This window comes from Theileria annulata, chromosome 1, assembly GCF_000003225.4.
Source record: "Theileria annulata chromosome 1, complete sequence, *** SEQUENCING IN PROGRESS ***".
Taxonomy (NCBI): Eukaryota; Apicomplexa; class Aconoidasida; order Piroplasmida; family Theileriidae; genus Theileria; species Theileria annulata.
In genome coordinates this window covers 749,265-771,273 of record NC_011129.2, presented here as the reverse complement: position 1 = coordinate 771,273, position 22,009 = coordinate 749,265, and the positions used below count along the sequence as shown (strand labels likewise).

Sequence of the window (22,009 nt, the reverse complement as noted above, 5' to 3'; positions counted from 1 at the left end):
TTACTTTACATAGTTAATATATATATTTACATTATATACACTATATAAGTAATAGATACGGGTAGGTCTAGGCAAATCATTTCATGTAGATACCTCAGGATGTGATTGGTTATTTTGCTTGTTTTTTTAGTCCAGTAGCAGAACGCGTTCCACTTTGTCATACCTTCTGTGGGACAATGAGCAGGATCGTGCCGCTTGTACTCAATTAGGTAGCCCTCACTGTAGAGTGCCAGGAAGACCATAAGGAATGCACCTACCATTTGAGCTAAAACTGTATATTCAGCTCCATTACCTACCATACCAGCAAATCCCACAGCTAGCGAGATTTCATGACACATATAAAATATTATAGTGAGAGCAGTGGACATTTTAGGTTGATTAACTATAGCATGGGATATGTTAGAATCTCTATAATGAAGTGAGTAAATGAATAGATAGGCTAAGATGATCATAATGGGAACCACCAGATCAAAGAAGTGCCAAATCCAAGCATGAATATCTTTAGATTCAGAGCCGCAATCTCCTGGTCCTCCTACGTGTGTGGATGCATACTTTCGCCATCCTTGGAGACCAGTCTTAGGATCTTCATCTCCGTGCCATACGTAATTGGTTTTGGGTGACCAGTTTGGTTTGAATTTTTGGAGTAGTGCAATTATTACCGGTGGAAAGATGGTGGCAATTAGGAGTACCATTTCAATCTTATCAATGAGATAAAATGGTACAATCATACCAGGTGCAATTCCAGGATAAATAGCATAAACTAGACCCATACCTACTAGGACAATCAGTAACGGTGAGATCAAAGATTCCTTGGCACCAGTACCAGAAAATCCGGATGCATGTATATGACCATATTCAATAGTAACATTAGCATCTTTAGTACCAGCAAGCTGCTCAGTGAGTTTAAAAGTATATGTGATATTTTTAGTTGCAGTATGCTTAACAGTATAATTATAATTAGTACCAGCAGGAGGAGTAGGAGGATTTGTATAATCAGCTTCCTTAACCTTAGGAGGATCAGATTCCTTAGCATCCTTATATTCGATAGTAAGTTTATTTCCCCCAGCAGAATCCTTAGTAATTTTGCACTCAGTTACAGCATCTTGGCAGATACCATAGGCCCATGTCCACACTATAGCTGCCACAAGTGAGATTATGATAGCTACTAAAATGTCAATGAAGACTATTAGGAAGTCACTATCGTATTTCCTTCTGTTACCAAACATGAGTGTTGCCAAATAGTGTATGAATGAGGTTAGAGCTGGAAAACAGTTTTCACCAGCAATATAGATGGGAATATAATTAAAGTTAGCAGCAAAGACAAATACATTACTGATACCAAATACAAATCCAGAGGCTGCAATAGTCCAATAAAAGGTAGTTAGACGACCAGAGTCACCACCCGCCAGATATACAAACAATAAAATTACGTAGGTGAGGAAGTTTAACCATTGAGCAACTATGGAAGGCACTATGATGGCATAGAACTTCAGTGTCTTTGAGGCGAGGGAGTTGTCGCCATAGCCGCTGTCTTTGAGTTGGTAGATGATTAGTTTAACTGCTAGTTCCATAATATCAGCAATGAGGAAAGCTGGTAGACACCAGAGTTCCAAAGCACTAGCCATTCTTCTAACAAAGACACTGAAAAGATTTTCAGGTAACTGGAATCTGATAAGAGCATATGGAGCAGAACTGTATGAGAGTCTAATATTTAGCATCATAGCCAAACCAGCAAGAATATAGGCAGCCATTAGTAATGGACAGTTACCAAAATCATCTTCAGCAGCCTTACAGTTATAGGGACAAGTATTTTTCATTTATTGCGATTAGCGATAAGTATTTACAAGTGTCCTTGGTTGGTGACTACTCAGAGTAGTTATCAACTATTGGTAGTAATGAGTTAACTATTACTTTCTAATACTCATGGAGTTAGCTATTACTATATTACAGAAATATTACTTAAAATCACAGTATCCATCGGAACAAAAATTAAACTTTATCTTATAATTTTGATAAATACCTCATAGTATATTTACAGAACGTACTACATTAGTTTTATAATTCGTCGTTGGTGTCCTTTAGGTCTTCGGAGAGTTTATTACCAGTAACCTTCCCAGAGAGTATTGACTTTACAAATTTATTCAAACTTTCCTATAAAGAGATGAAAGTGAATTATAAACCTTCGAAAATTCTGAGTTTAATGGCAAATAAACACCTTTTGCTAAATTTAAACCAACGACGGCAGGAAACTCTTTTAACCCAAACACTCTTTGCCACTGTTCATTCTCACCAACTATAAAGGAATATATAACTGATAATACGAATATTATGTAACTGTTATAACAAACCCATGGAGTATGCGAGAGCAAATGGTGCAGAATGTTTGGAAGCGAATGACTTAAGAGTCTTGAGATTTTCTTCTTTTGTTGAGGTATTAAAAAAGAATAGGAGACAAAGTGGACCACTGCACTTTTCCTTCAAGTCTGAGACTGAAGTGGCATGAGTTGGAGGGGAGAGAGCCTTATCGTTCTTCTTGGCGAATGCCAAAATATCAGCAGAAGTTCTATGGCCTTCATAATTCATAGCAGTCTTGGGACTCTTTTCACCCTTGTTGAATAATAATATTGTAGGATATCCCTAAAGTCATATATATTGTTGCTTAAAATTTAATAGGAAGATAATAAAACAAATAAGACTGGGATTTAATAGTAATAACATAGTAATTTATATAACTAAGTGAGAATAATGAATAATAAAAAACCATAACGTTGAATTGAGAGCAAAGAGATTGATGAACAGTACAGTCAACTCTTCCGACTTTAACCCCTTTGCTCTTTTTAGGTAAACTCATCCATTCAGGCTCAAGGTTTTTACAGTGTCCACACCAAGGAGCGTAAAATTTAACCAGCCTAATAATTATAAACATTAAAATTGAATAAAAATACCATTGGCTATATGTGTCATCAAGAACTAATGAGTCAAAGTTGGAAGAAGTTAGTTGGACAACCTTCTTAGAATCTGATTAAAATCATTAAAAAATATAAACAATTTTACCTTTAGGAAGGAATTTTGAAGCTCTTTGCTTAACATGTTTTTTAAGTGTTTTTAAGGTAAAAGATACCAAGTCATCCAAGTCCTTATCTTCATCAAGGTCCACCACGTCAGGTTCAGACTCCTTGCCTATACCGATAATATCCGATTAAATATGTTGCATAATATATAATAGAAATTGTTTATTACCATTTCCGAGAAAAAGTTTAAGTGAAGGGAATGACTTGACTTTGTATTTCTTAGACAAAGACTCGTCATTAACAGCTAAAACTTGAACCAAATCGTGAAAGATGTTGGCCAAATTCTTATACACTTCTGAAAACTCTACACATTTCTTACACCTAAAAATTATTTTACTAGATTTTATTAATTATATATAGAAATTAAATAATTTATGCAATAATTATTATAAAATTGAAATATATTGATAATACGATTCGTTGTAAAATTTGACTAGTGTAACTTTAAAACTTTTGACTTTGTTATCAAAATCATCTTCTTTGACTTCCAAAACCTTGGAATCCTTGTAGTAACTAGTAGTATAGGCAAATTTAAAGAGAACAACACAAAACAATAACCTCAAAAATAACCTCGACATTATTCAATAATAAAAGTAATACAATATTAATTTAAGTAAATTTACATCCACGCCAATTAAAATAAATTGAAATAACTTGAAATGAATTTAAAATAAAGTGAAATAATTAAATAATGATTTGTATTAAAACCCAACGGAATCAAACAATTGTTAATCCCCTTCCACAATTTCTTTACACATTTAATTCATAATTTTAATTTTAATTATTTGTAAAATTATATATTAAGTTTTAATTAATTTTGCAAAAAATATCATTTATACACAACTGTGTTATGCTATGGATTCTGAAGAATCTGAAGTGACAAATTTAGAGTCTAACCCCAAAACTCCTACAAACTATGTAGATAAACGGTTTTCTAAACGTCGACCTCAGAGCTTAAGAAGTGAGACAAACTCTAAGCTATTGCAGTTGGGGAAGACTCTTCTTTCATACAACACTGAGGACACTAATAAGTATGCCATTGAAATCGCAACCATATTTCTGAGTTCTATTCCTCCTGAAGCCCATATTCCAGATGATTTACTCAATTACATTATATCAATATTCCACATGTAACAAATTTACTCAGATTCAATTTATAATCTCAGCTGATAACTAACTTTTAGATATTTTAAAAATGAATCTGTTGATAAACTTTTCAATAAATTTTTAACGATTTCTGCTACTTCAAGCCCGCAACTGGTAAAATATTAGTAATACAAATTAATTAAAGTATAAATATTATGTTTTTTAGAGGCCTTTGATATTGGAGCATTTGGTACGTTTGTTAGCTCTAAAAAGGGACTATTCCGGGATAGTCAATGAGGTCACTAGGTGTGTTTTAAAGCTCATTAATCATGTTTTAGAAGGTGTAATGAATGGAATTTGGAAATTCATGAAATAGCAAAACACTATAAATGGGTTGTAAAACATATTGATATACTTACTAACTTTGATCAAGAGGATGCTCCTCCAGATTTTATGTAATTAATTATCTAATTTTTACTTAATTATATATTAACGAATCTATAGAGTGGAGTTGGAGGATGTACTAGTAACATATTTAGAATATGAGAGACTACCAAATAAGAATTTACTGAGTTTGTATACTAGGATTTGTGGTTCCAAATCACTCGACCTAATAAATAGATATATCACAGTGTTTCCAAGAATTTACTTTTTACGGTTCTGCAGACTTAAACTTCTATTGAATGTATTTTATTTCATTATTTTCATTTATTTTTAGGATTCAAATTCTGACAAATTACTCATCGTACATTTTAATACTATTTATTATATACTTGATTGTGTTTTTATATAAGATCATAGGAAGAAGATTTGATAAATTTTGTTGAGCTTTCGGGGTATTTTTTATTAATCATACGTAAACTAATATTTAACACTTAATTTTAGCTATTCTTCCCTTAGTGTGGAGTTTTTAAACATTTACAACCGATTTGTTTCTACCGACAAGTTGATTCCTTTGTTATTCAACACTGCAGTATCTCAATAACATTTCAGATAATTTTATAGGTTACTGTTCCTCATATAAACAGAAACTGGGATATTTTATACAAAATTATTAAAAGTCGAAGGGATAAAGGTTTATTTTATCATTTTATATTTTTTAGATACAGTTATGGACACCATAAAAAGATCATCACTCGTATCAATTTTCAACTCCCCAAGTAATAAATTCAGTTATTTAAAATATTTTGATAGATAATATTGGAAGAAAATTACGTAAAAAGGCACTTAAGTCTTTTTTACTAGTTGCTTCACTTTTTGTTGATCAGAATCATCTCAATCATCTAACTGCTCAATTCAACAATGTGTAATATACTATAGTATTTACCATATTATTCTTAGAAACATTTAGATCTCTACGTAAATCAGTTGTAAACAATTGTTTGAAATTTTTATTTGTAATTTTGCTCGCCATCTTTAACCAGTAACACAGGGCATTCCACTTTGTCATGCCCTCGGTTGGCCACTGGGAAGGGTCGTGCCGCTTATATTCTGTTATATAACCTATGCTATAGAATGCTAAAAACACCATCAAAAGAGCACCAACATACTGAACTGGTAGCAATACTTTACCTCCAGCTCCGTTGTTACCAACCATACCAGGAAACCCCAAAGCTAATAGAATCTCATGACACATATAAAATATTATGGTTAGAAATGTGGACATCTTTGGTTGATTAATGATGGATCTTGATATATGAGAGTCTCTATAATGAAGGGAGTAGATGAATATAATAGCTAGACAGATCTGGAGTGGAATCAGTATATCAAAGAAGTGCCAAATCCAAGCATGAACAAGGGCATCATTATCTTTTACGTATCCTTTTGATGGGTCTCCTTGTTCTTTCTCTTTGTGGTCGTTGTATTCTGTCCATCCACCGAACCTATAGTTATATAGGAGGAACTGGGTTTGAGGAGACCAGTTTGGTTTGTATTTCCTAAGGAATGCAATTATGATTGGTGGGACAGCTGTTGCTACTAGAAGTACCATCTCAATCTTATCAATGAGATAAAATGGTACAATCATACCAGGGGCAATTCCAGGATAAATAGAGTAGACAAGTCCCATACCGACAATAACCATAGCAATTGGAGATGCAACTGTCCAGTCAGGATCCCCAGCACCACCCAGTGGAGTCTTATAGAAGTAGAACGCCAATGTCCACAACACAGAAGCTACAAATGCTATTAGAATCGCAATTGAGATGTCAATTAGAACAACAAGGTAGTCAGAGTTATATTTCCTCCTGTTACCAAATATAGATGTAGCAAAGTAGAGTATTGCAGAGGTGACCATTGGAAATGAATTTTCACCTGCCATATAGAATGCAAGATATCTATAATCTACAGCATATACCAGGACCATATTAATCCCAAACACAAAGCCAGATATGGCCATAATCCAGTAATAACCAGTAACATGACCGTTATCACCACCAGTAACGAAAAATATTAGGAGAATTACAAATGTGAGAAAGTTTAACCAATTAGTAACGATTGAAGGAACTACAATCCATCCATACTTTTTGACCTCAGTAGCATTACTCTTCTTCTTGTCTTCTTCCATATAATTGTAATTGTATACTTGTTCCATTATGTTACCTATGGCCATGCTTGGAATACACCAAAGTTCCAAAGCACTCGAAGTAGTCCTAACAAATACACTGAAAAGATTCTCAGGAAGTTTGAACCTCAACAAGGCATATGGAGCAGCACTGTATGAAAGCCTAATATTAAGCATCATAGCTAGTCCAGCAAACATATAAGCTGCAGTCTGAAGATCTCCTTCATCTTCTTCCGTATAAGTCATTTTTGCTATTTAGTGATAGTGACAGTACTATTCCAAAATGTAATGATCGCTCAGATACCTAACGGTTAGTGATAACTACTATTCTCTATGTGGTCCTAGGTACTCGTGTTATTACTATATTACAGAAATATTACTTAAAATCACAGTATCCATCAGAACAAACATTAAACTTTATCATAATAAAAACCGTGATGAAAGACGTAACCATACGATGAGATGATCACCAAATAATACCAATAGCAGAACGCGTTCCATTTCGTCATACCTTCTGTGGGCCAATGTTGGGGGTCGTGACTTTTATACTCAATAATGTATCCCTCAGAATAAAAGGCTAAGAAGATCATAAATAGGGCACCAATGTATTGGGGTATCAATACGTAGTCACCTCCACCATTAGCTCCTACAAGACCTGGAAATCCCAATGCCAACAAACATTCATGACACATATAAAATGTAATTGATAGAAATGTTGACATTTTAGGTTGATTAATAATAGACCTGGATATATTAGATTCTCTATAGTGAAGTGAGTATATAAAGATTACAGCCAGAGAGATCTTGATAACCATAAGAAGATCAAAAGCATGCCAATGTAAACCAGAACCCATAAAGCCCAAGAATCCTGCACTATCCCATTTGCACATTGGAGACCTAGGATCACCATAAGCAAAAGATCTTCTTAGTGCAGCTACGATTACTGGTGGAAAGAATGTAGCTATTAGAAGTACCATTTCAATCTTATCAATCAAATAGAATGGTACAATCATACCAGGTGCTATACCGGGATAAATAGCATACACTAGTCCCATACCGACAACTATCATCAGAAAAGGAGATATAACTTCAGGGTTAAATTCTCCAGAGAATCCATGTGAAAATATGTGGTGCCAACCAGAAGCATCCTTATCAGTGGCTGAACCATATTTGATTTTACATACGTAGGAATATGTCCACACCACAGCTGCCACCAGTGAGATTATGATTGCAACCACTATGTCCACATAGACTACAATGAAGTCGCTGTTCCATTTCCTCCTATTACCAAACATCAGTGTTGTAATGTAGTGTATGAATGATGTAACGATTGGAAAACAGTTCTCACCAACAATATAAACAGGTATATAATTAAAGTCCACTGAATACACTAGAGTCATGTTAATTCCAAACACAACTCCAGAAATTGCGATTACAAAATAGAACACAGTTAGATGACCTTGGTCGCCACCCACAACATATACAATCAATAGAATTACATATGTAAGGAAATTTAACCACTGAGTAATGATCGATGGAATGATAATGGTATTGTATTTGGGAGAAGATATAACCTTATAGTACTTATCATTGAAAGCGGTCCAGGCATCAAGAAGGTTCTTGTATTTCTCAGTTTTGATAGTATTACCCTGTTCGTATGCATTAGCTTGAGCCTGTACTAAGTGGAATTTCTGTTTTATAGTGTCAGACCAACCTTCAGAATATTTATCCTTGACAGCTTTGGCCTTAGCATGTAGAGTAGGATCACTAGTTCCTGCACTACCAAGTTCATGGAGAGCCTCACGAAGAGTCTTAGGATCACTACCAGGAGGAATAGGAGCCTGATCAGAATTACCGACAGCATCCTTGAGTAGTTCTTCAGGTTTATAAACATTATCAAATGCGGTCATTGCCTTAACAACATTTTCGTAAAGTGATTTAATAGCGGCAATAGCTTGATAGGCAAATTCTTTCGCCTTGAGTGCGTCAAATTTAGGTTTGACACCATTATCGGTACTGCCTTCGTATGCTGTTTTAACAGCATTGGCCTTAGTACTTGGATCATCACCAGTATCATTACCAAGTTCTGATAGAGTTTGTTGGAGCTTACTAGGTTGGCCGGTAGTACCGATAGCATCTTTAAGATCATTGGCAAGTTTTTTGAGATTAGCAGTATACAGATCATTGAAAGCTTCCCATGCCTTTTTAACTGCTTCATACAGAGGTTGCTTATCACCGTCATATTTACCTTCTTGTCCCTGAACTGCAGTGAATTTGGGTTTTACACCGTCACCGCCGGATTTGTCGTATGCATCTCTGACAGCACCGGCCTTAGCAATTAGATCACCATCAGCACCAGCAAGTTGTTGGAGTGCTTGTCTAAGTTTATCAGTAGTGTTTTCATCTTGACCTACGGCATCGGCAAGTTGTTGGGCAGCATTATTATCACTAGGTCTGGTATCGACTAGTGCTTTGGCTGCTTCGTACAGGGTTTTGGCTAGCTTTCGAAGACCATCGTCTTCACTTGTACCGGCTTTTAGTTTAAGAGCATCGTTATCACTAGTACTATCGCCAGGAGCTACACTTTCTAGTTGGGTGGCTGCATTATGTAGATCCTTTGCGAGTTTCCTAAGATGTTTAGGATCATCGTTTTGAGCTTCGGTGCCAGCCTTGTACTTGAGTACTTTGGCACCCTCATCATTACCAACATTCTTAACTGCCTGGTCAAGTTCGTTGGCTCTGTCATGTAGTTGAGTGGCCATTTGTACAAGACCATCGGGAGAACTAGCACCAGCTGCTATTCTAAGTTCAGGATCTGTATCAATAGCGAGTTTTTGAATTAGGTCCATTATGTTACCAAGTAACATACTTGGTAGACACCAAAGTTCCAAAGCACTAGCCATTCTTCTAACAAAAACACTAAAAAGATTTTCAGGCAACTTAAATCTAATTAGTGCATATGGAGCAGAACTGTATGAGAGTCTAATATTTAGCATCATAGCCAAACCAGCAAGAATATAGGCAGCCATTAGTAATGGACAGTCAGAAACACCAACTGCAGCCTGGTTAGCAATACATATGTGAAACATTTATTGCGATATCCAGTTAACTATTTGTAGTTTATAATCCAGTAGGGATAATAAATGGTAGTTGCATATTACAGAAATATTACTTAAAATCACAGTATCCATCAGAACAAACATTAAACTTCATCGTACCATTTATAGTATCTAAATATAGAAATTTATATTATGTATCATATAGATTAAGAAATTCATACTTTAAGTGGACTTTCTCTATATGTTTCAGCGGCAGTCTCGGTTTCTGCATCTCTATCGTAGGTGTGCTTCATAGGCTCAAGCTCAGAATTGAGTTTTAGACGCTCATCAGAACGGCTCCTCTCATACGATCTTCTCTCTGAAGCGCTCCTGGAACGGGTTCTGGACCTCTCGGAACCCGACCTGTCACGCGATTTTTGCCTCTTAGCATAAGGCGATCTACTCCTATCAGAAACTGACCTCACAGATCGACTTCTCCTGTCAGAAACAGTTCTGGATCTCCTATCATAAGGAGAACGAGACCTTTCTGACCTACTCCTCTTGCCGGAGATAGATCTTGATCTCCTCTCGTAGGGCGAGCCTGACCTCACGGACCTACTCCTACGGTCAGAAACTGATCTTGACCTTCTATCATATGACCTATGCCTAGACCTGGACCTCCTGAACTCATCCTTTTTAACTCTTATGCGACAGCTATCGTCTGGAGTAGTGAGCTCAGAGCCATCTAGTTTCCTGATGGCGTACTTCATGTCAGACTTGTGCATGTAGTCGACAAAACCCTTCCCATGGACTATATTAACGTATCCAACAGGACCAGCCTTCCTCATGTGGTCCTTTAAATGCTGCCATCGGCATCCATGAGGTAAATTCGATATTACGAGACGATAATCAGTTCTAAATGAATTATACATGTGTATATGTATATAGTGTATAATATACCAATAATTATGTAATATAACTTTAAAGTTGTATAAATGGTAAATATGTCATATAGAATTTGAGTAAAATATAGTTTAGATAGAAACCTGGTTGGTGGAGGATATCTATTTGATCTGTCACGATCTCTGGGTCTGTCATAACTTGGATATCTTCTGGGTTTCTTTTCTCCCGCAAACTCGACCCTAAGTCTGTATCTATCATATTCGTAGCCATCACGGGAATCTACAGCGTCTTCTGCCGATCTGACACTAGCAAACTCTATAAAGGCGTATGAGGTGTAATTGGAAGTTTTCCCATGCTTTATGTCAACATCTTTTATTTCTCCAAACTACAAACAATTTAGTAAACAGATTATTTTATGAATATATAAAATAAATAAGAAAATACTTTATCAAAGAGGTCATGAATATCCCTTTCATCAACCCTGTCGGGAAGATTTCCTACAAAAACACAAGATGGTGAACGATTTGCTTTGCCGCCCTTGTAAACCATTCTAGAATCTAAACAATATTATTAACTCAATCAAAATTAAATATTTTTATAATAATTATCAGATTATACGCTTAATATGTCGATATAGAATATTGAGATATAAAGAATAAAATAAGAATAAGCCCTTACATTCAAAATAATTAAATTACGATAAATTGTGGAAATTTAAATAATTTCTAAGCTGAGATTCTATGTAAAATTAATTTCCGTAGAATTCAAAATTACAGAAAATTAATTTAATATATTAAAAAATACTACTACGAATTGATTAATTGATATTTGTGATATTATCATTGTTGGGCGTATCAGATAAGCTAATACAAGAATTATTCACTAATTTAAAACTATTTACGCTTCAAATTTATAAAGAACTATATATTTCAAATTATTTATGCAAATACCTACAGCTTTATAATTTCATTTAACTCAATAATCTCATCAATTAATGTAAAATATTCTACACTTTCTGAATTACTTTAAAATTATTTCCACTTGATATATTTTAGTTTATATTAATTCTTATTATTTTAGTAATATTCTCTCGATATCATAGTTTTTTTATCCTTTCCTACTATTAGATTATCAACAATGCATTTATGTATATATCAAATTTCCTCTACGACCTTAACAATTTAACATATGCAACAAATAGCTAATAATATTTTATATTTAATAAATCGGGTTTATTTTAAGATCTAATTAGATCAATTGCCATTTCAAATAATATTATTTAATTCTATCGTTAAAAATGAAATATTAACGTATAATCAAACACAAATATTTAAAAATTATTATAGAATAAATAAATAAATAAAAAATGGCTCATGGAATGTAATATATGATAAATCATGTAGTGGTACGAAATGTGTAAATTCTAGTTTTAAATAAAATCCAAGCCTGGATTGTAGGAAAAATGAACTAGAATGAAAGGAAACATCAGGAAATTAATGATTCCAAAAAACTAAATTAAAATATCAATAGGTAAAAAACACCGAAATCTAATAAAAGGACGACGTGATGTTGTGTCTATGTAACAAAATGAAACGATTAAAAAAGAATATAAAAAATTAATATTTAAGAAAAAAATTAATTGTTTTAATAGGAAAAGTAATTTAAAAGTAATAATCGAAGGTAAAGGATGATTTAAAAGAGCCATGATTAATTAGGTATGTAACCCAATATTTATTATAAGGCAATAACATGCGCGGGTAGTAGATCATAACGCTAGATACATAACGGTCCTTGTAGAAGGTGAAATTTACAGGATTATAAATGATTAAATGGATTATAGAAATATGATACGGATATGAATAGATGCCTTAAAGTTGTAGATTATCTTTAAAGTTTGTAAAATTATAAGATTGAGATTTTTTGATAGCGGAAACCAATAACACTTAATAGCACTGAAAATTATTTTAAATTAAACACAACCAATACACACCTGAGAAGATTAGATGATTTATTTTAAATAATATTTGAATGAGTAATTTTAAGATATACCTTTGATTTAGCAGACGTTTGACAAAGACGTCATTCACAAATTCCTTTCCAAAATTTGTTCTTTTCAACTTTTCACTCTTGATGCAAATAACTAAACACAAATGAATACACTCGAACAAATTACGGAACCAGCTCAGACTCCTGAGACTACACCTGATGTTGCAGAGCAACAACTACAACAAAACAAAATACAAAACCAATTACAACCCAACCAGTTGCAAAATCAACTACACCAAGTAGGATCAAACACACAAATGGCTCAACAAGTACAATCACACCCAATGCAAAACACACAAATGAACCAACCTCAACATGTACAACCAAACCAAATGGGACAACAAGTTGGTCCAAGTCAACAAGGACAAAACCCACAAATGGGACAAAATCAGCATATGGGAGCGAACCAACAGATGATGATGCGAATGGGTAACGGAGTAATGAACCCAAATATGTATTATTATCAAATGCAAATGTACCAGAACCAACAAGGACAAAAAGGAATGCCAATGAATATGCAAATGGGAATGTCAAGATTTATGCCACAATATAACGCATACCTCAACAGAGTACAACCAATGCAACAAATGGCCCCAACGCATCCAATGATGCAACAACAAATGGGACATAACCAGCAAGTCCAAAGTGCAATGATGATGCAACAGCAGCAGCAACAGCAACAACAAGGTGAAACAAAAACTGAAGAAACAGGAGAAACTAAGCAACAACCAATGAGTAATATGCCACCAAATATGTACCCAAATATGATGGGTAATCCCATGAACCCAGTAGGAATGCCCATGATGCACCCAGGTGGTATGGGCGGGATGTACTACGGACCACGCCTACTAGTCAATAACGCAATTGACAGCATCCCGTCATTGAGACTTGCAAATAGTCAGTTCCAGAATGTAACACAGGTACTGGACGCCCTAGCAACACAGTCGAAGAAGCGCAGGGCACCAAGAGCATCGAGAGAACCAAGAGAGGACTCAGATTTTAAAAATGTCCTCCAAGACTACTTTAGCGCATCAGATAACTCAGATGACGAGTTTTTAGTCTCAAGATCACTTCGACTCAACGACGGAAGTAGCAGCATTAGAAGGAGTAATCGCACTCGAACGAAGACTGCAAAATACGATGAGTACAATGAAACGGAATCCGATACACAGGAAGATTATATAGCAAACTATCAACCGACAACAGTGAATAACATTAACCCAACAGGGGTAAAGAGTAATAGAGGAAGAAAGAAGGGAGTTAGTTACAAGAAGCCAACACCTGCTAAGCCAGTAAACCCCTATTCGAGAAGCAACTATTTACAGTTTGATGAGTCGAGTGATGAGTCTCCACAGTTTAGCGGCCATGACTATGACCCTAACTCGATAGAAAGTAGCGGTTTATCACTAAGACATAGGAAACATAAAGTAAATTACGCAGAATTAGAATACTCAGAGGAAGAGGAAGTAGTTGAAGGGGAAGAAGAAGAAAAGAAAAGCTCAGGAGGAATTGACCGAGTTATTAACCACAGACAGCGTGAGGATGGAGAGTGGGAGTATTTAATAAAATGGCAAGGATTTGCGCATATCCACAACACATGGGATGTGTATGAAAATTTAAAAGAATACAATGGAATACGTAGACTTGACAACTACATTAAGCGCTTTAAGAACCTGGAGGAACGCCAGAAATATATGACACTGGATGAAATAGAACAGGAAAACATAGCTCTGGGACTCCAGAAACAAATCGATGAAGACTCATTGATAGCAGAACGCATCGTAACACACTACAAAGATGAAAACGGCGTTATGGTATACCTAGTCAAGTGGCGTAGTTGCCCATACGACCAATGCACAGAAGAGGATGAGGAAACATTAGTGGAACACGGGTTCCAAGATTTAATTGACGCATATAAGATTAGAGAAGACAGGATTTTGGGTGAGGCAGCGAGGAAGATCCCCTGGAACACGCACTCAATATCCTTGACCAAATTCGAGCCATATTACGAGACGCCTAAATACCTGTCAAATCCAACATATTTAGAGGATTTAGGATATACCTCCAGATTATACTACACCATTTTAGCAGCAAGAGCGAACCGTTTGAAGACTGATGGTGTAAACGAAGCGGGTGAGGTGAAGGCGGACGCGGTAAAACCTCAAGATTCAGTTAAGGGAGAAGTAACAAATTTAGTTAAAGAACAAGAACCGATGGTTAATAATGAGACGGATGTGAAAATAAATGGAGTAAAGGAGGAAAAAAATGAGCAAGAAGATGTAAAAATGGACCTAGACCAAGAAACCAATTCTACAACCTCAGCTCAATCGTTTCCTAACTCTGTTAAGTCAGAACCAAACGCCCAGCAATCAGTAAACACAGGCTCCACAGAAAACTCAGTTAATTCAGCACAGCAAGGAGATGCTGGAGTTAAAAAGTACCACCTCAGAGATAACGTACCCAACTCGATTTATAAAGTATCAGAGCCGAGGAAGCTGAGAGACTACCAGCTGACGGGACTTAACTGGATGGTAAACCGTATGAAGCGAGGTCTGTCGGTGCTATTAGCAGATGAAATGGGGCTGGGAAAGACGGTACAAACGATATCACTAGTAGGCCACTTCATGTACAAAGAGTTTCTAATTGGACCATACCTAATCATCGTGCCCCAAAGCACAATAGATAACTGGATGAGAGAGTTTGAAGCATGGCTCCCACAAGCAAACGCAGTGTGCTACTACGGAAACGCAACAGCCCGCGAAATGATACGTCAACGTGAGCTAACGCGAATTTTCGTGCCAGGAAAGGGAGAACGCTACAAGTGCGATGTATGCATTACAACGCCGAGCATAATCAACTCGCCAGCAGACTTGGACTTTCTACGCAGAATAAGCTGGCAGCTGATGGTTGTGGACGAAGCACACCAACTGAAGAATAAAAATAGTAAACGCTTCGTAGAGTTGATGCAGTTCATGGCAGACTACAAGCTCTTGCTAAGTGGAACTCCACTCCACAATAACCTGGAGGAGCTCTGGACACTGTTGCATTTCATTAACCCACAGATTTACCCATACTACGAAGATTTCAGAAGAAGATATAGCGAAATCGAAAATCCAGCTGCAATAGGAGAAAATAAACAGAAGCAGCTGCTATCATTACAGCACGAGTTACACGAGTTTGTGCTTCGAAGAGTTAAGAAAGACGTTGAAAAATCGCTGCCAAATAAGGTTGAGAGGATTTTGAGAGTGGAACTCTCACCAATGCAGATTGAATGGTACAAGAATATTCTGGCAAGAAATTATGAGGAGTTGGCAAGGAACTCAGGAGGCTCAAGAAGCTCACTACAGAACATCTGTATGGAGCTGAAAAAGGTTTGCAACCACCCCTTCCTGTGTTACGAGCCCGAAGATAGACAAGTGTGGCTTCAAGGGCTTATATACGGAAGCGGGAAGATATGTTTGCTAGACAAGCTGCTTCAGCGTCTGAAGGAGAAGGGACACAGAGTCTTGATTTTCTCACAAATGGTCAGGATGCTTAATATTATAAGTGAGTATTTGACATTGAGAGGATTTAAGCATCAAAGACTTGATGGAACGATGGGAAAAGAAGTGAGGAAAAAAGCAATGGACCACTTCAATGACCCACAGAGCGATGACTTCTGCTTTCTACTCTCAACAAAAGCAGGAGGACTAGGAATTAACTTGACATCAGCAGACACAGTGATCATATACGACTCAGATTGGAACCCACAAAACGACTTGCAGGCAGAAGCAAGAGCACATAGGATAGGCCAGACGAAAACGGTACAAATATACAGACTTGTAACAAAAGATTCAATAGAGCAAACAATATTAGAGAGAGCAAAAACGAAGATGGTGCTTGATGCACTAGTTGTACAGGGATTAAATAAGAGAGGGGACGCAGTAATGTTCAACGACGATGGGAAATCAGGATTTTCCCGTGAGGAGCTAGCAAAGATCCTCAAGTTCGGAGCATCAAAGCTCTGGGCAACTGCAAACCCACAAACAAACAAGACATCCTCAACAGACGAAAAATTAGATATTGATTTGGATAAAGTACTTCAAGAAGCAGAACTCACTAAAGAAAATGATTCAGACTTGGCAGCTGATTTGTTGTCGTCGTACACGAACATAACAGAGTTTAGATATGAGCCACCAGAAGGCCAACTGGAGGCGACTGGAGAAAACGACAAGGAGTTTTGGGAAGCAACAATTCCTCTGGAGGAACGTGTTAAGCTTAAGAAGAAGAAACAAGAGGAGTTGCTTGTTATGGGCCCAAGAAGAACAAGAGCTAAGGATACAGGAACCATTGAGACCGATGATTATTCTGACGACGAGGCTGATGCAGATTTCCAACCCAGGAAAACAACAAAGGAATTATTACAGTCTCAAGAAGGAATTAAGGGTAAAAGAGGACAACGTAGGTCAAGAAAGGCTGTTTTGACAATTAAAGATAAAATGAAGATCCATAGAAGCTTAAGCAAGTTTGGAGTACCAGAGCTCAGACTGAAGGACATACACGCAGACACTAAGCTCAACAAGGTTGACCCGAGAGTTATCCTGAACGAGTGTCAGAACATGATTGACACTTGCAAGTCAAAGCTCAAGTCGAATGCGGACGACGAAGATAGGCGTTCGAGAAGAAGTCAACTGATTGTAGAGATGGGAGAAATCAAAGTCAACGCACAGGACTTCTTAGATAAGATGAAATTGCTTGAAAGCCTAGAACAGTTTGGGCGAAAGCTTGCAGGAAGCTCTTGGAACATGGCTCCAAACGACGAGTTTGAGATCCCTCAGCAAGTACTTGACCAAATGAACGAAGGCAAGGAAACATGGACCTCAGATGATATAGTAAACCTTCTCAAGCTTATTAACAAGTTAGGGTTTGGATACTGGTCTCAAATGTGTGCAGACAAGGAGTTATGTGTTGGAGTACTCCAGGACATTAAGCACGATAAGTTGAAAAACCGTGCGATGAAACTTCTTAAGATTGTGAACACGTATATTGATCCAAGCTCAGTTATCACACTAAGCGATGAAAAGAGGCTATCAACGGTCCGAGAAACACCCGTTAAGGTCAAGAAAAAGGAATCAGTAACAAGTGATAAGGAAAATGACCTGACGCCATCAGAAGGACCTAACGATAAGGTTCGAGATGACTTGAGTGATATTTACACACTCGACCCCTCCGACGCCAGCAAAGATGTTATCGATGTCGCAAATTTGCTCTCCACAGGAAAACTCACGTCCAGAGACCATTATGCGAGCGCAGTCAAGCACGTGTTAAAGTCCTGTAGAGATGTCCTGAGAACCACAAAACGTCTCAGAAACCCATCCTTGGATTTCACAGAGAACCTCAAATCAGAAGAGTTCCAAACACAGGTCAGAGACACAGTCAAGATGGTCAAAAACGCACTTGACAGTAACCTCAATGTCTGTCCTGACGAAGTTGTCGCAAACAAACTCAGAACAGCCTGCTGGAAATTCGTCTCCAAAATCATACAATCAGACCAATTCCACCTAGAATCTTACTAAACACATAGAATCTAATATAACACAGAAATTAATTTCAATTAGATTCTAAAAAATTTCAAATGGATTCTACAAACACAACACGGAATCAATAATATATTATACCATATACATAATAAAATTTAGTGTATCATAGTATATTTTATTTTATCTAAATGTGTAATTTATAGATTATGTAAATTTTATTTAAATATTAAAAACCATTTAAAAATATTTTAAAATTCGTTTTAAATATTATAATTAATAAAATTTATAAAATGTATTTAAATTGGTACAGAAGGGTGGAAAAAATTTTTCCTAGAAAAAAGTGCAGGTCCGTTCAGGATCTTGCCAAAATATCAAAAACAATTAAATATGGAATTGTTATCGCTTAATTTCGGACAATGCGGAATTCAACTAGCAGATACCTCTTGGACGACCTTTACGATGACCTTTTAATTCCAGAGACTAGAATTTCACCAATTCCGACAAATTCAAACATGATGCCAATTACAATTTCGGTTTTGAATGGTGTAAAGAATAGTAACTTGGTATACTCGAGTATTCGCAGAATGAAAAACGGATCATTCACCTGGAGAAATGAGGAAGGCAAAATCAGTGCAAATTCCTTTTCTCAGTCTAGAGCCATAACCACTACAAAACCTCTCATCGCACTTACCAACCACACTGGGATAAGCCACTACCTCGATAGGTTATGTGACAACGTGGAGTCGTTGTTTCACAAAAAGGCGTTCATTCACCAGTTCAAAGATTTGATTGAAGAGGATGAGATTCGCTTAAACATGATGAAGTTGAGGGAGACGTCAGACATGTATAAAGTGCAAGATGAATTGATTAGTGCTCAGGTTCAGGAAGAAATGGGCGTAAATGATGAAACTGAAACGCAACAAGAACAATGATTATATTAATAAAATTAAATTATCTAGATGTGCCTAATATATCACAATACGTTTGATAAAATTATGATTTTTATGAGTGCCAATTAGGAATTTTATGAGTACTCATTAGGATTTTTATGAGCACTAATTATGATTTTTTATTATCGTCTTCATTTTTAGTGAATGTTGAAAGTGCGAAGGCGTTGAATTGAAGCACTACTTTCTGGAGAGATTCAACTTGCCTGAGCTCCTTGTTCATGAGATCTAAAACGTTACGCATTGTGTAATCATCTCCCAAAACACTAAAAGGTTCATTTTCCCTATTTTTAGCTAGAGTTGCAAGGTTGGTGAGTCCTTCCAAGACCTTTTTAAGGCTATGCACAGAACGTTCCTAAAAAGATTAATAAAAAATACACTAACCATGCATTCTTTTATATGTCTATCAGCTTCAGATATTTTTGCTAAAGAAGGATCCAAAAGTAGATTCAGGTGATCAAGGCTGGTTTCTTGAGTTTGGTTATTGTCCTGATAATTAACTGGCGCTGTCTGATTAAAATTATCTGTTACACCGGTCATTCCATTAAGTGAGTTCATAGCACCAACAGCTGCCATGGGATTTACTCCGTTCACAGGGCTAGCCATTACATTAACGGCTTTATTCAATGAATTTACGGCAGCAGTTTGATTATAATCTTCAGGATTCAGAGCACCGTTTTGGAGAGGTTGGTTCTGGTTGGAAAGAACTGCGGCAGCCACCATCTTCTTTAAACCTTCAGGGTCTACCGAAGGGACTTGGACCCTTGGGTTTGAACCCTGGGTCACATCTTGTTTATCTTGTGCAGAAGCTGATTTTACTTGGAGAAAAGAATCGTCTAGTGATACATCTGGAGAACTACGCCTAAGGGCAGACACATTTTTAAAAAAGTTCAAGAAACAGGAAAACAAAAAGACTATTGCGATACTATTTAATTTCATAATCAATGACAATTAAAAACAAGTGAAATGGAAAGATGACATAATAAAATCTCACGTTAAAGGTGAAATTAGAAACACATTGAACAGAACATATAGGTGCCGAAAGGTGCTATAATAGACGAAATAAAAATAATGTAAAAATAACTAAAAATAATAATTGATAAATGATATTTGTTAGATGTGAAATGAATTATTGAGTTCCTTATAATTCTCAAAAGAATCGGTGAGATCAAGAAGATATACCAAGGAAGGATTGTTAAATAACGTCATTGTCTATTTTAAAACACAATTAAAATACACATTTAAAAAATTATAAATTTAATCAACTAAAATATGTATTTATCAGGTTTATATAATAGTTAGTAAATAAATATTATGAGCCTCTCGAATCCTGATCTTGATAAGAAAATTCTAGAAATTAAGGTATTTACTTGATTACATAACTCATTTTTATTCCAGAAAAAAATATGTAAACCAAACTGTAAGAAATGTAAGAGAGCATTGCATGAAAGCATTGAAATTAAATCCAAAATATTTAATTTAAGTAATAAGAGACAATTAGACTCTGAAAATGAACCATACAAATACTACGATGTAATAGAATACACATCCGATTCATTACCAAGTACTTTTATCTCAACACAATATAACTTACAGATAAATATCGCAAAATAACGTCAGATAATGGGACTATAACTAAAATTTCAATTGTATTTTTAAATAAAATATTATATATCATCATGTTATCTAATGTTATATTCATTAGGATATATTTAAACAAAGATTACCAAAAGAACAAGGTAAAGAAATAGTTATTCCTTTATATATATTTTAGTAGAACCTTATAAACCACCTAAAAAGAAGAAATCTGATCGCTCCTATTCCAAAAAAACCGATGAAACAAAAAAATGTTATAAAAGAACTTCAGATGATAGTAAAACTACAGATGAACATCCAGATGAAGGTATTTGATTTTATACATAAAATTTATCAGAGCTAACACTTGATAAAAAATATCAAGATTTTGTAAAGAAGATAGATCTTGCGACCATAAAACACATTATCACCTCTGATTCAGAAGAACGTAAAACCGATGACCCGTTAAAGACCGTTGAACTACACTTCTCTATACCGACAACACAAGAAACTGTTAAACCACCAGAAAAGACCATAACGCACCAACCGCCTGGATCAGTTGATATTCTTGCTCCTAAGATTCCTGAACCTGTTCAAAATGAAATTGAAAAACCACAGGAAAAAGTATCTGAAACAGATCTGACTATCGAACAAACAGATAAACCAACAGGTTTATTTGGAATTGAATCTAAGCAGTCAGTGGATGACAGAAGCCCATTTGATATCCTACACAAAATAAACGTACCAATACCTAAGGGGAATCCACTTTTTGCCCCTACGCAACAGGAATCAAATATATTTACACCCAAAACTGATGTAACAAATTTTGTATTTGGTCAGTCACAGGCTTCAATTAGAAAACCTGATGAACAACCAAATATATTTACAAATCAACAACAACAAATCCAACAAAACCAACTTATGAATCAACAGTTAGTCATTCCAGGTTTCGGTCAGAATACAATACCTCAAAATGCCGGATCAAATCCATTTACTACTGGACAGTTTTTTAGAAGCCGAAGAGGTAGGGGAAGAGGGAGAGGAAGATAACAGTTTATTTAAACATAATGTTTTTTATCATAGTTTTATAAATTTATCAATTTTTTGTACATTTCATTCAACGATATTATACACATCAGGCTTTTAATCATCAATTCACTATTTTAGTTAAATTAAAATTTTGTTTTTAATACAAATTATTAATAAAAATGAATGTAGTAATTTAAAATGTTTTTTATTATTTTTTCAAAATTAAATGGCA

The 22,009-nt window shown here is 35.7% G+C and overlaps 10 protein-coding genes across 10 annotated transcripts, besides 34 other annotated features; 4 read left to right on the top strand and 6 right to left on the bottom strand.

Annotated features, from left to right (window-relative positions):
• Window positions 1-26: 26 nt before the first annotated feature.
• On the bottom strand, window positions 27-1,817 carry TA06070 (Tpr-related protein family member, putative; the record flags this gene model as incomplete). Its single annotated transcript, XM_948820.1, has 1 exon — window positions 27-1,817. One exon carries the CDS (start codon window positions 1,815-1,817, stop codon window positions 27-29), a length of 1,791 nt encoding a protein of 596 aa, XP_953913.1.
• Window positions 33-101: a sequence feature (12 probable transmembrane helices predicted for TA06070 by TMHMM2.0 at aa 20-42, 71-93, 113-135, 147-169, 174-196, 209-231, 339-361, 374-393, 443-465, 484-506, 516-538 and 573-595).
• Window positions 204-272: a sequence feature (12 probable transmembrane helices predicted for TA06070 by TMHMM2.0 at aa 20-42, 71-93, 113-135, 147-169, 174-196, 209-231, 339-361, 374-393, 443-465, 484-506, 516-538 and 573-595).
• Window positions 300-368: a sequence feature (12 probable transmembrane helices predicted for TA06070 by TMHMM2.0 at aa 20-42, 71-93, 113-135, 147-169, 174-196, 209-231, 339-361, 374-393, 443-465, 484-506, 516-538 and 573-595).
• Window positions 423-491: a sequence feature (12 probable transmembrane helices predicted for TA06070 by TMHMM2.0 at aa 20-42, 71-93, 113-135, 147-169, 174-196, 209-231, 339-361, 374-393, 443-465, 484-506, 516-538 and 573-595).
• Window positions 639-698: a sequence feature (12 probable transmembrane helices predicted for TA06070 by TMHMM2.0 at aa 20-42, 71-93, 113-135, 147-169, 174-196, 209-231, 339-361, 374-393, 443-465, 484-506, 516-538 and 573-595).
• Window positions 735-803: a sequence feature (12 probable transmembrane helices predicted for TA06070 by TMHMM2.0 at aa 20-42, 71-93, 113-135, 147-169, 174-196, 209-231, 339-361, 374-393, 443-465, 484-506, 516-538 and 573-595).
• Window positions 1,125-1,193: a sequence feature (12 probable transmembrane helices predicted for TA06070 by TMHMM2.0 at aa 20-42, 71-93, 113-135, 147-169, 174-196, 209-231, 339-361, 374-393, 443-465, 484-506, 516-538 and 573-595).
• Window positions 1,230-1,298: a sequence feature (12 probable transmembrane helices predicted for TA06070 by TMHMM2.0 at aa 20-42, 71-93, 113-135, 147-169, 174-196, 209-231, 339-361, 374-393, 443-465, 484-506, 516-538 and 573-595).
• Window positions 1,311-1,379: a sequence feature (12 probable transmembrane helices predicted for TA06070 by TMHMM2.0 at aa 20-42, 71-93, 113-135, 147-169, 174-196, 209-231, 339-361, 374-393, 443-465, 484-506, 516-538 and 573-595).
• Window positions 1,413-1,481: a sequence feature (12 probable transmembrane helices predicted for TA06070 by TMHMM2.0 at aa 20-42, 71-93, 113-135, 147-169, 174-196, 209-231, 339-361, 374-393, 443-465, 484-506, 516-538 and 573-595).
• Window positions 1,539-1,607: a sequence feature (12 probable transmembrane helices predicted for TA06070 by TMHMM2.0 at aa 20-42, 71-93, 113-135, 147-169, 174-196, 209-231, 339-361, 374-393, 443-465, 484-506, 516-538 and 573-595).
• Window positions 1,692-1,760: a sequence feature (12 probable transmembrane helices predicted for TA06070 by TMHMM2.0 at aa 20-42, 71-93, 113-135, 147-169, 174-196, 209-231, 339-361, 374-393, 443-465, 484-506, 516-538 and 573-595).
• Window positions 1,818-2,337: 520 nt separating the features above from the next.
• Window positions 2,338-3,649, bottom strand: TA06075 (protein disulfide isomerase (thioredoxin), putative; the record flags this gene model as incomplete). Its single annotated transcript, XM_948819.1, has 5 exons — window positions 2,338-2,637; window positions 2,717-3,018; window positions 3,055-3,180; window positions 3,241-3,392; window positions 3,486-3,649. The coding sequence occupies 5 exons, from the start codon at window positions 3,647-3,649 to the stop codon at window positions 2,338-2,340; spliced, it is 1,044 nt and encodes a 347-aa protein (XP_953912.1).
• Window positions 3,590-3,649: a sequence feature (Signal peptide predicted for TA06075 by SignalP 2.0 HMM (Signal peptide probability 0.998, signal anchor probability 0.000) with cleavage site probability 0.607 between residues 20 and 21).
• Window positions 3,650-3,926: 277 nt separating this feature from the next.
• On the top strand, window positions 3,927-5,355 carry TA06080 (uncharacterized protein; the record flags this gene model as incomplete). Its single annotated transcript, XM_948818.1, has 10 exons — window positions 3,927-4,201; window positions 4,256-4,331; window positions 4,384-4,463; window positions 4,496-4,612; window positions 4,662-4,842; window positions 4,876-4,902; window positions 4,959-4,993; window positions 5,043-5,130; window positions 5,163-5,232; window positions 5,261-5,355. 10 exons carry the CDS (start codon window positions 3,927-3,929, stop codon window positions 5,353-5,355), a joined length of 1,044 nt encoding a protein of 347 aa, XP_953911.1.
• A 93-nt stretch (window positions 5,356-5,448) lies between these two features.
• TA06090 (Tpr-related protein family member, putative) lies at window positions 5,449-6,966 on the bottom strand (the record flags this gene model as incomplete). The annotated part of the gene is made up of 1 exon (XM_948817.1): window positions 5,449-6,966. The coding sequence occupies one exon, from the start codon at window positions 6,964-6,966 to the stop codon at window positions 5,449-5,451; it is 1,518 nt and encodes a 505-aa protein (XP_953910.1).
• Window positions 5,653-5,721: a sequence feature (9 probable transmembrane helices predicted for TA06090 by TMHMM2.0 at aa 15-32, 101-123, 133-155, 195-217, 237-259, 272-290, 341-363, 384-406 and 416-438).
• Window positions 5,749-5,817: a sequence feature (9 probable transmembrane helices predicted for TA06090 by TMHMM2.0 at aa 15-32, 101-123, 133-155, 195-217, 237-259, 272-290, 341-363, 384-406 and 416-438).
• Window positions 5,878-5,946: a sequence feature (9 probable transmembrane helices predicted for TA06090 by TMHMM2.0 at aa 15-32, 101-123, 133-155, 195-217, 237-259, 272-290, 341-363, 384-406 and 416-438).
• Window positions 6,097-6,153: a sequence feature (9 probable transmembrane helices predicted for TA06090 by TMHMM2.0 at aa 15-32, 101-123, 133-155, 195-217, 237-259, 272-290, 341-363, 384-406 and 416-438).
• Window positions 6,190-6,258: a sequence feature (9 probable transmembrane helices predicted for TA06090 by TMHMM2.0 at aa 15-32, 101-123, 133-155, 195-217, 237-259, 272-290, 341-363, 384-406 and 416-438).
• Window positions 6,316-6,384: a sequence feature (9 probable transmembrane helices predicted for TA06090 by TMHMM2.0 at aa 15-32, 101-123, 133-155, 195-217, 237-259, 272-290, 341-363, 384-406 and 416-438).
• Window positions 6,502-6,570: a sequence feature (9 probable transmembrane helices predicted for TA06090 by TMHMM2.0 at aa 15-32, 101-123, 133-155, 195-217, 237-259, 272-290, 341-363, 384-406 and 416-438).
• Window positions 6,598-6,666: a sequence feature (9 probable transmembrane helices predicted for TA06090 by TMHMM2.0 at aa 15-32, 101-123, 133-155, 195-217, 237-259, 272-290, 341-363, 384-406 and 416-438).
• Window positions 6,871-6,924: a sequence feature (9 probable transmembrane helices predicted for TA06090 by TMHMM2.0 at aa 15-32, 101-123, 133-155, 195-217, 237-259, 272-290, 341-363, 384-406 and 416-438).
• A 164-nt stretch (window positions 6,967-7,130) lies between the features above and the next one.
• TA06095 (Tpr-related protein family member, putative) lies at window positions 7,131-9,809 on the bottom strand (the record flags this gene model as incomplete). The annotated part of the gene is made up of 1 exon (XM_948816.1): window positions 7,131-9,809. The coding sequence occupies one exon, from the start codon at window positions 9,807-9,809 to the stop codon at window positions 7,131-7,133; it is 2,679 nt and encodes an 892-aa protein (XP_953909.1).
• Window positions 7,143-7,211: a sequence feature (11 probable transmembrane helices predicted for TA06095 by TMHMM2.0 at aa 12-34, 519-541, 548-570, 575-597, 610-632, 668-690, 703-725, 749-771, 792-814, 824-846 and 867-889).
• Window positions 7,272-7,340: a sequence feature (11 probable transmembrane helices predicted for TA06095 by TMHMM2.0 at aa 12-34, 519-541, 548-570, 575-597, 610-632, 668-690, 703-725, 749-771, 792-814, 824-846 and 867-889).
• Window positions 7,368-7,436: a sequence feature (11 probable transmembrane helices predicted for TA06095 by TMHMM2.0 at aa 12-34, 519-541, 548-570, 575-597, 610-632, 668-690, 703-725, 749-771, 792-814, 824-846 and 867-889).
• Window positions 7,497-7,565: a sequence feature (11 probable transmembrane helices predicted for TA06095 by TMHMM2.0 at aa 12-34, 519-541, 548-570, 575-597, 610-632, 668-690, 703-725, 749-771, 792-814, 824-846 and 867-889).
• Window positions 7,635-7,703: a sequence feature (11 probable transmembrane helices predicted for TA06095 by TMHMM2.0 at aa 12-34, 519-541, 548-570, 575-597, 610-632, 668-690, 703-725, 749-771, 792-814, 824-846 and 867-889).
• Window positions 7,740-7,808: a sequence feature (11 probable transmembrane helices predicted for TA06095 by TMHMM2.0 at aa 12-34, 519-541, 548-570, 575-597, 610-632, 668-690, 703-725, 749-771, 792-814, 824-846 and 867-889).
• Window positions 7,914-7,982: a sequence feature (11 probable transmembrane helices predicted for TA06095 by TMHMM2.0 at aa 12-34, 519-541, 548-570, 575-597, 610-632, 668-690, 703-725, 749-771, 792-814, 824-846 and 867-889).
• Window positions 8,019-8,087: a sequence feature (11 probable transmembrane helices predicted for TA06095 by TMHMM2.0 at aa 12-34, 519-541, 548-570, 575-597, 610-632, 668-690, 703-725, 749-771, 792-814, 824-846 and 867-889).
• Window positions 8,100-8,168: a sequence feature (11 probable transmembrane helices predicted for TA06095 by TMHMM2.0 at aa 12-34, 519-541, 548-570, 575-597, 610-632, 668-690, 703-725, 749-771, 792-814, 824-846 and 867-889).
• Window positions 8,187-8,255: a sequence feature (11 probable transmembrane helices predicted for TA06095 by TMHMM2.0 at aa 12-34, 519-541, 548-570, 575-597, 610-632, 668-690, 703-725, 749-771, 792-814, 824-846 and 867-889).
• Window positions 9,708-9,776: a sequence feature (11 probable transmembrane helices predicted for TA06095 by TMHMM2.0 at aa 12-34, 519-541, 548-570, 575-597, 610-632, 668-690, 703-725, 749-771, 792-814, 824-846 and 867-889).
• Window positions 9,810-9,994: 185 nt separating the features above from the next.
• On the bottom strand, window positions 9,995-11,210 carry TA06100 (splicing factor (SR protein), putative; the record flags this gene model as incomplete). The annotated part of the gene is made up of 3 exons (XM_948815.1): window positions 9,995-10,673; window positions 10,805-11,046; window positions 11,106-11,210. The coding sequence occupies 3 exons, from the start codon at window positions 11,208-11,210 to the stop codon at window positions 9,995-9,997; spliced, it is 1,026 nt and encodes a 341-aa protein (XP_953908.1).
• Window positions 11,211-12,811: 1,601 nt separating this feature from the next.
• TA06105 (SNF2-family protein (chromodomain-helicase-DNA-binding protein 1)) lies at window positions 12,812-18,262 on the top strand (the record flags this gene model as incomplete). The annotated part of the gene is made up of 1 exon (XM_948814.1): window positions 12,812-18,262. The coding sequence occupies one exon, from the start codon at window positions 12,812-12,814 to the stop codon at window positions 18,260-18,262; it is 5,451 nt and encodes a 1,816-aa protein (XP_953907.1).
• Window positions 18,263-18,642: 380 nt separating this feature from the next.
• TA06110 (uncharacterized protein) lies at window positions 18,643-19,158 on the top strand (the record flags this gene model as incomplete). The annotated part of the gene is made up of 1 exon (XM_948813.1): window positions 18,643-19,158. The coding sequence occupies one exon, from the start codon at window positions 18,643-18,645 to the stop codon at window positions 19,156-19,158; it is 516 nt and encodes a 171-aa protein (XP_953906.1).
• Window positions 19,159-19,285: 127 nt separating this feature from the next.
• TA06115 (uncharacterized protein) lies at window positions 19,286-20,112 on the bottom strand (the record flags this gene model as incomplete). The annotated part of the gene is made up of 2 exons (XM_948812.1): window positions 19,286-19,528; window positions 19,558-20,112. 2 exons carry the CDS (start codon window positions 20,110-20,112, stop codon window positions 19,286-19,288), a joined length of 798 nt encoding a protein of 265 aa, XP_953905.1.
• Window positions 20,041-20,112: a sequence feature (Signal peptide predicted for TA06115 by SignalP 2.0 HMM (Signal peptide probability 0.978, signal anchor probability 0.004) with cleavage site probability 0.885 between residues 24 and 25).
• A 375-nt stretch (window positions 20,113-20,487) lies between these two features.
• TA06120 (uncharacterized protein) lies at window positions 20,488-21,895 on the top strand (the record flags this gene model as incomplete). Its single annotated transcript, XM_948811.1, has 7 exons — window positions 20,488-20,535; window positions 20,572-20,737; window positions 20,770-20,822; window positions 20,879-20,912; window positions 20,951-21,076; window positions 21,107-21,694; window positions 21,762-21,895. The coding sequence occupies 7 exons, from the start codon at window positions 20,488-20,490 to the stop codon at window positions 21,893-21,895; spliced, it is 1,149 nt and encodes a 382-aa protein (XP_953904.1).
• Between the last annotated feature and the right edge of the window lie 114 nt (window positions 21,896-22,009).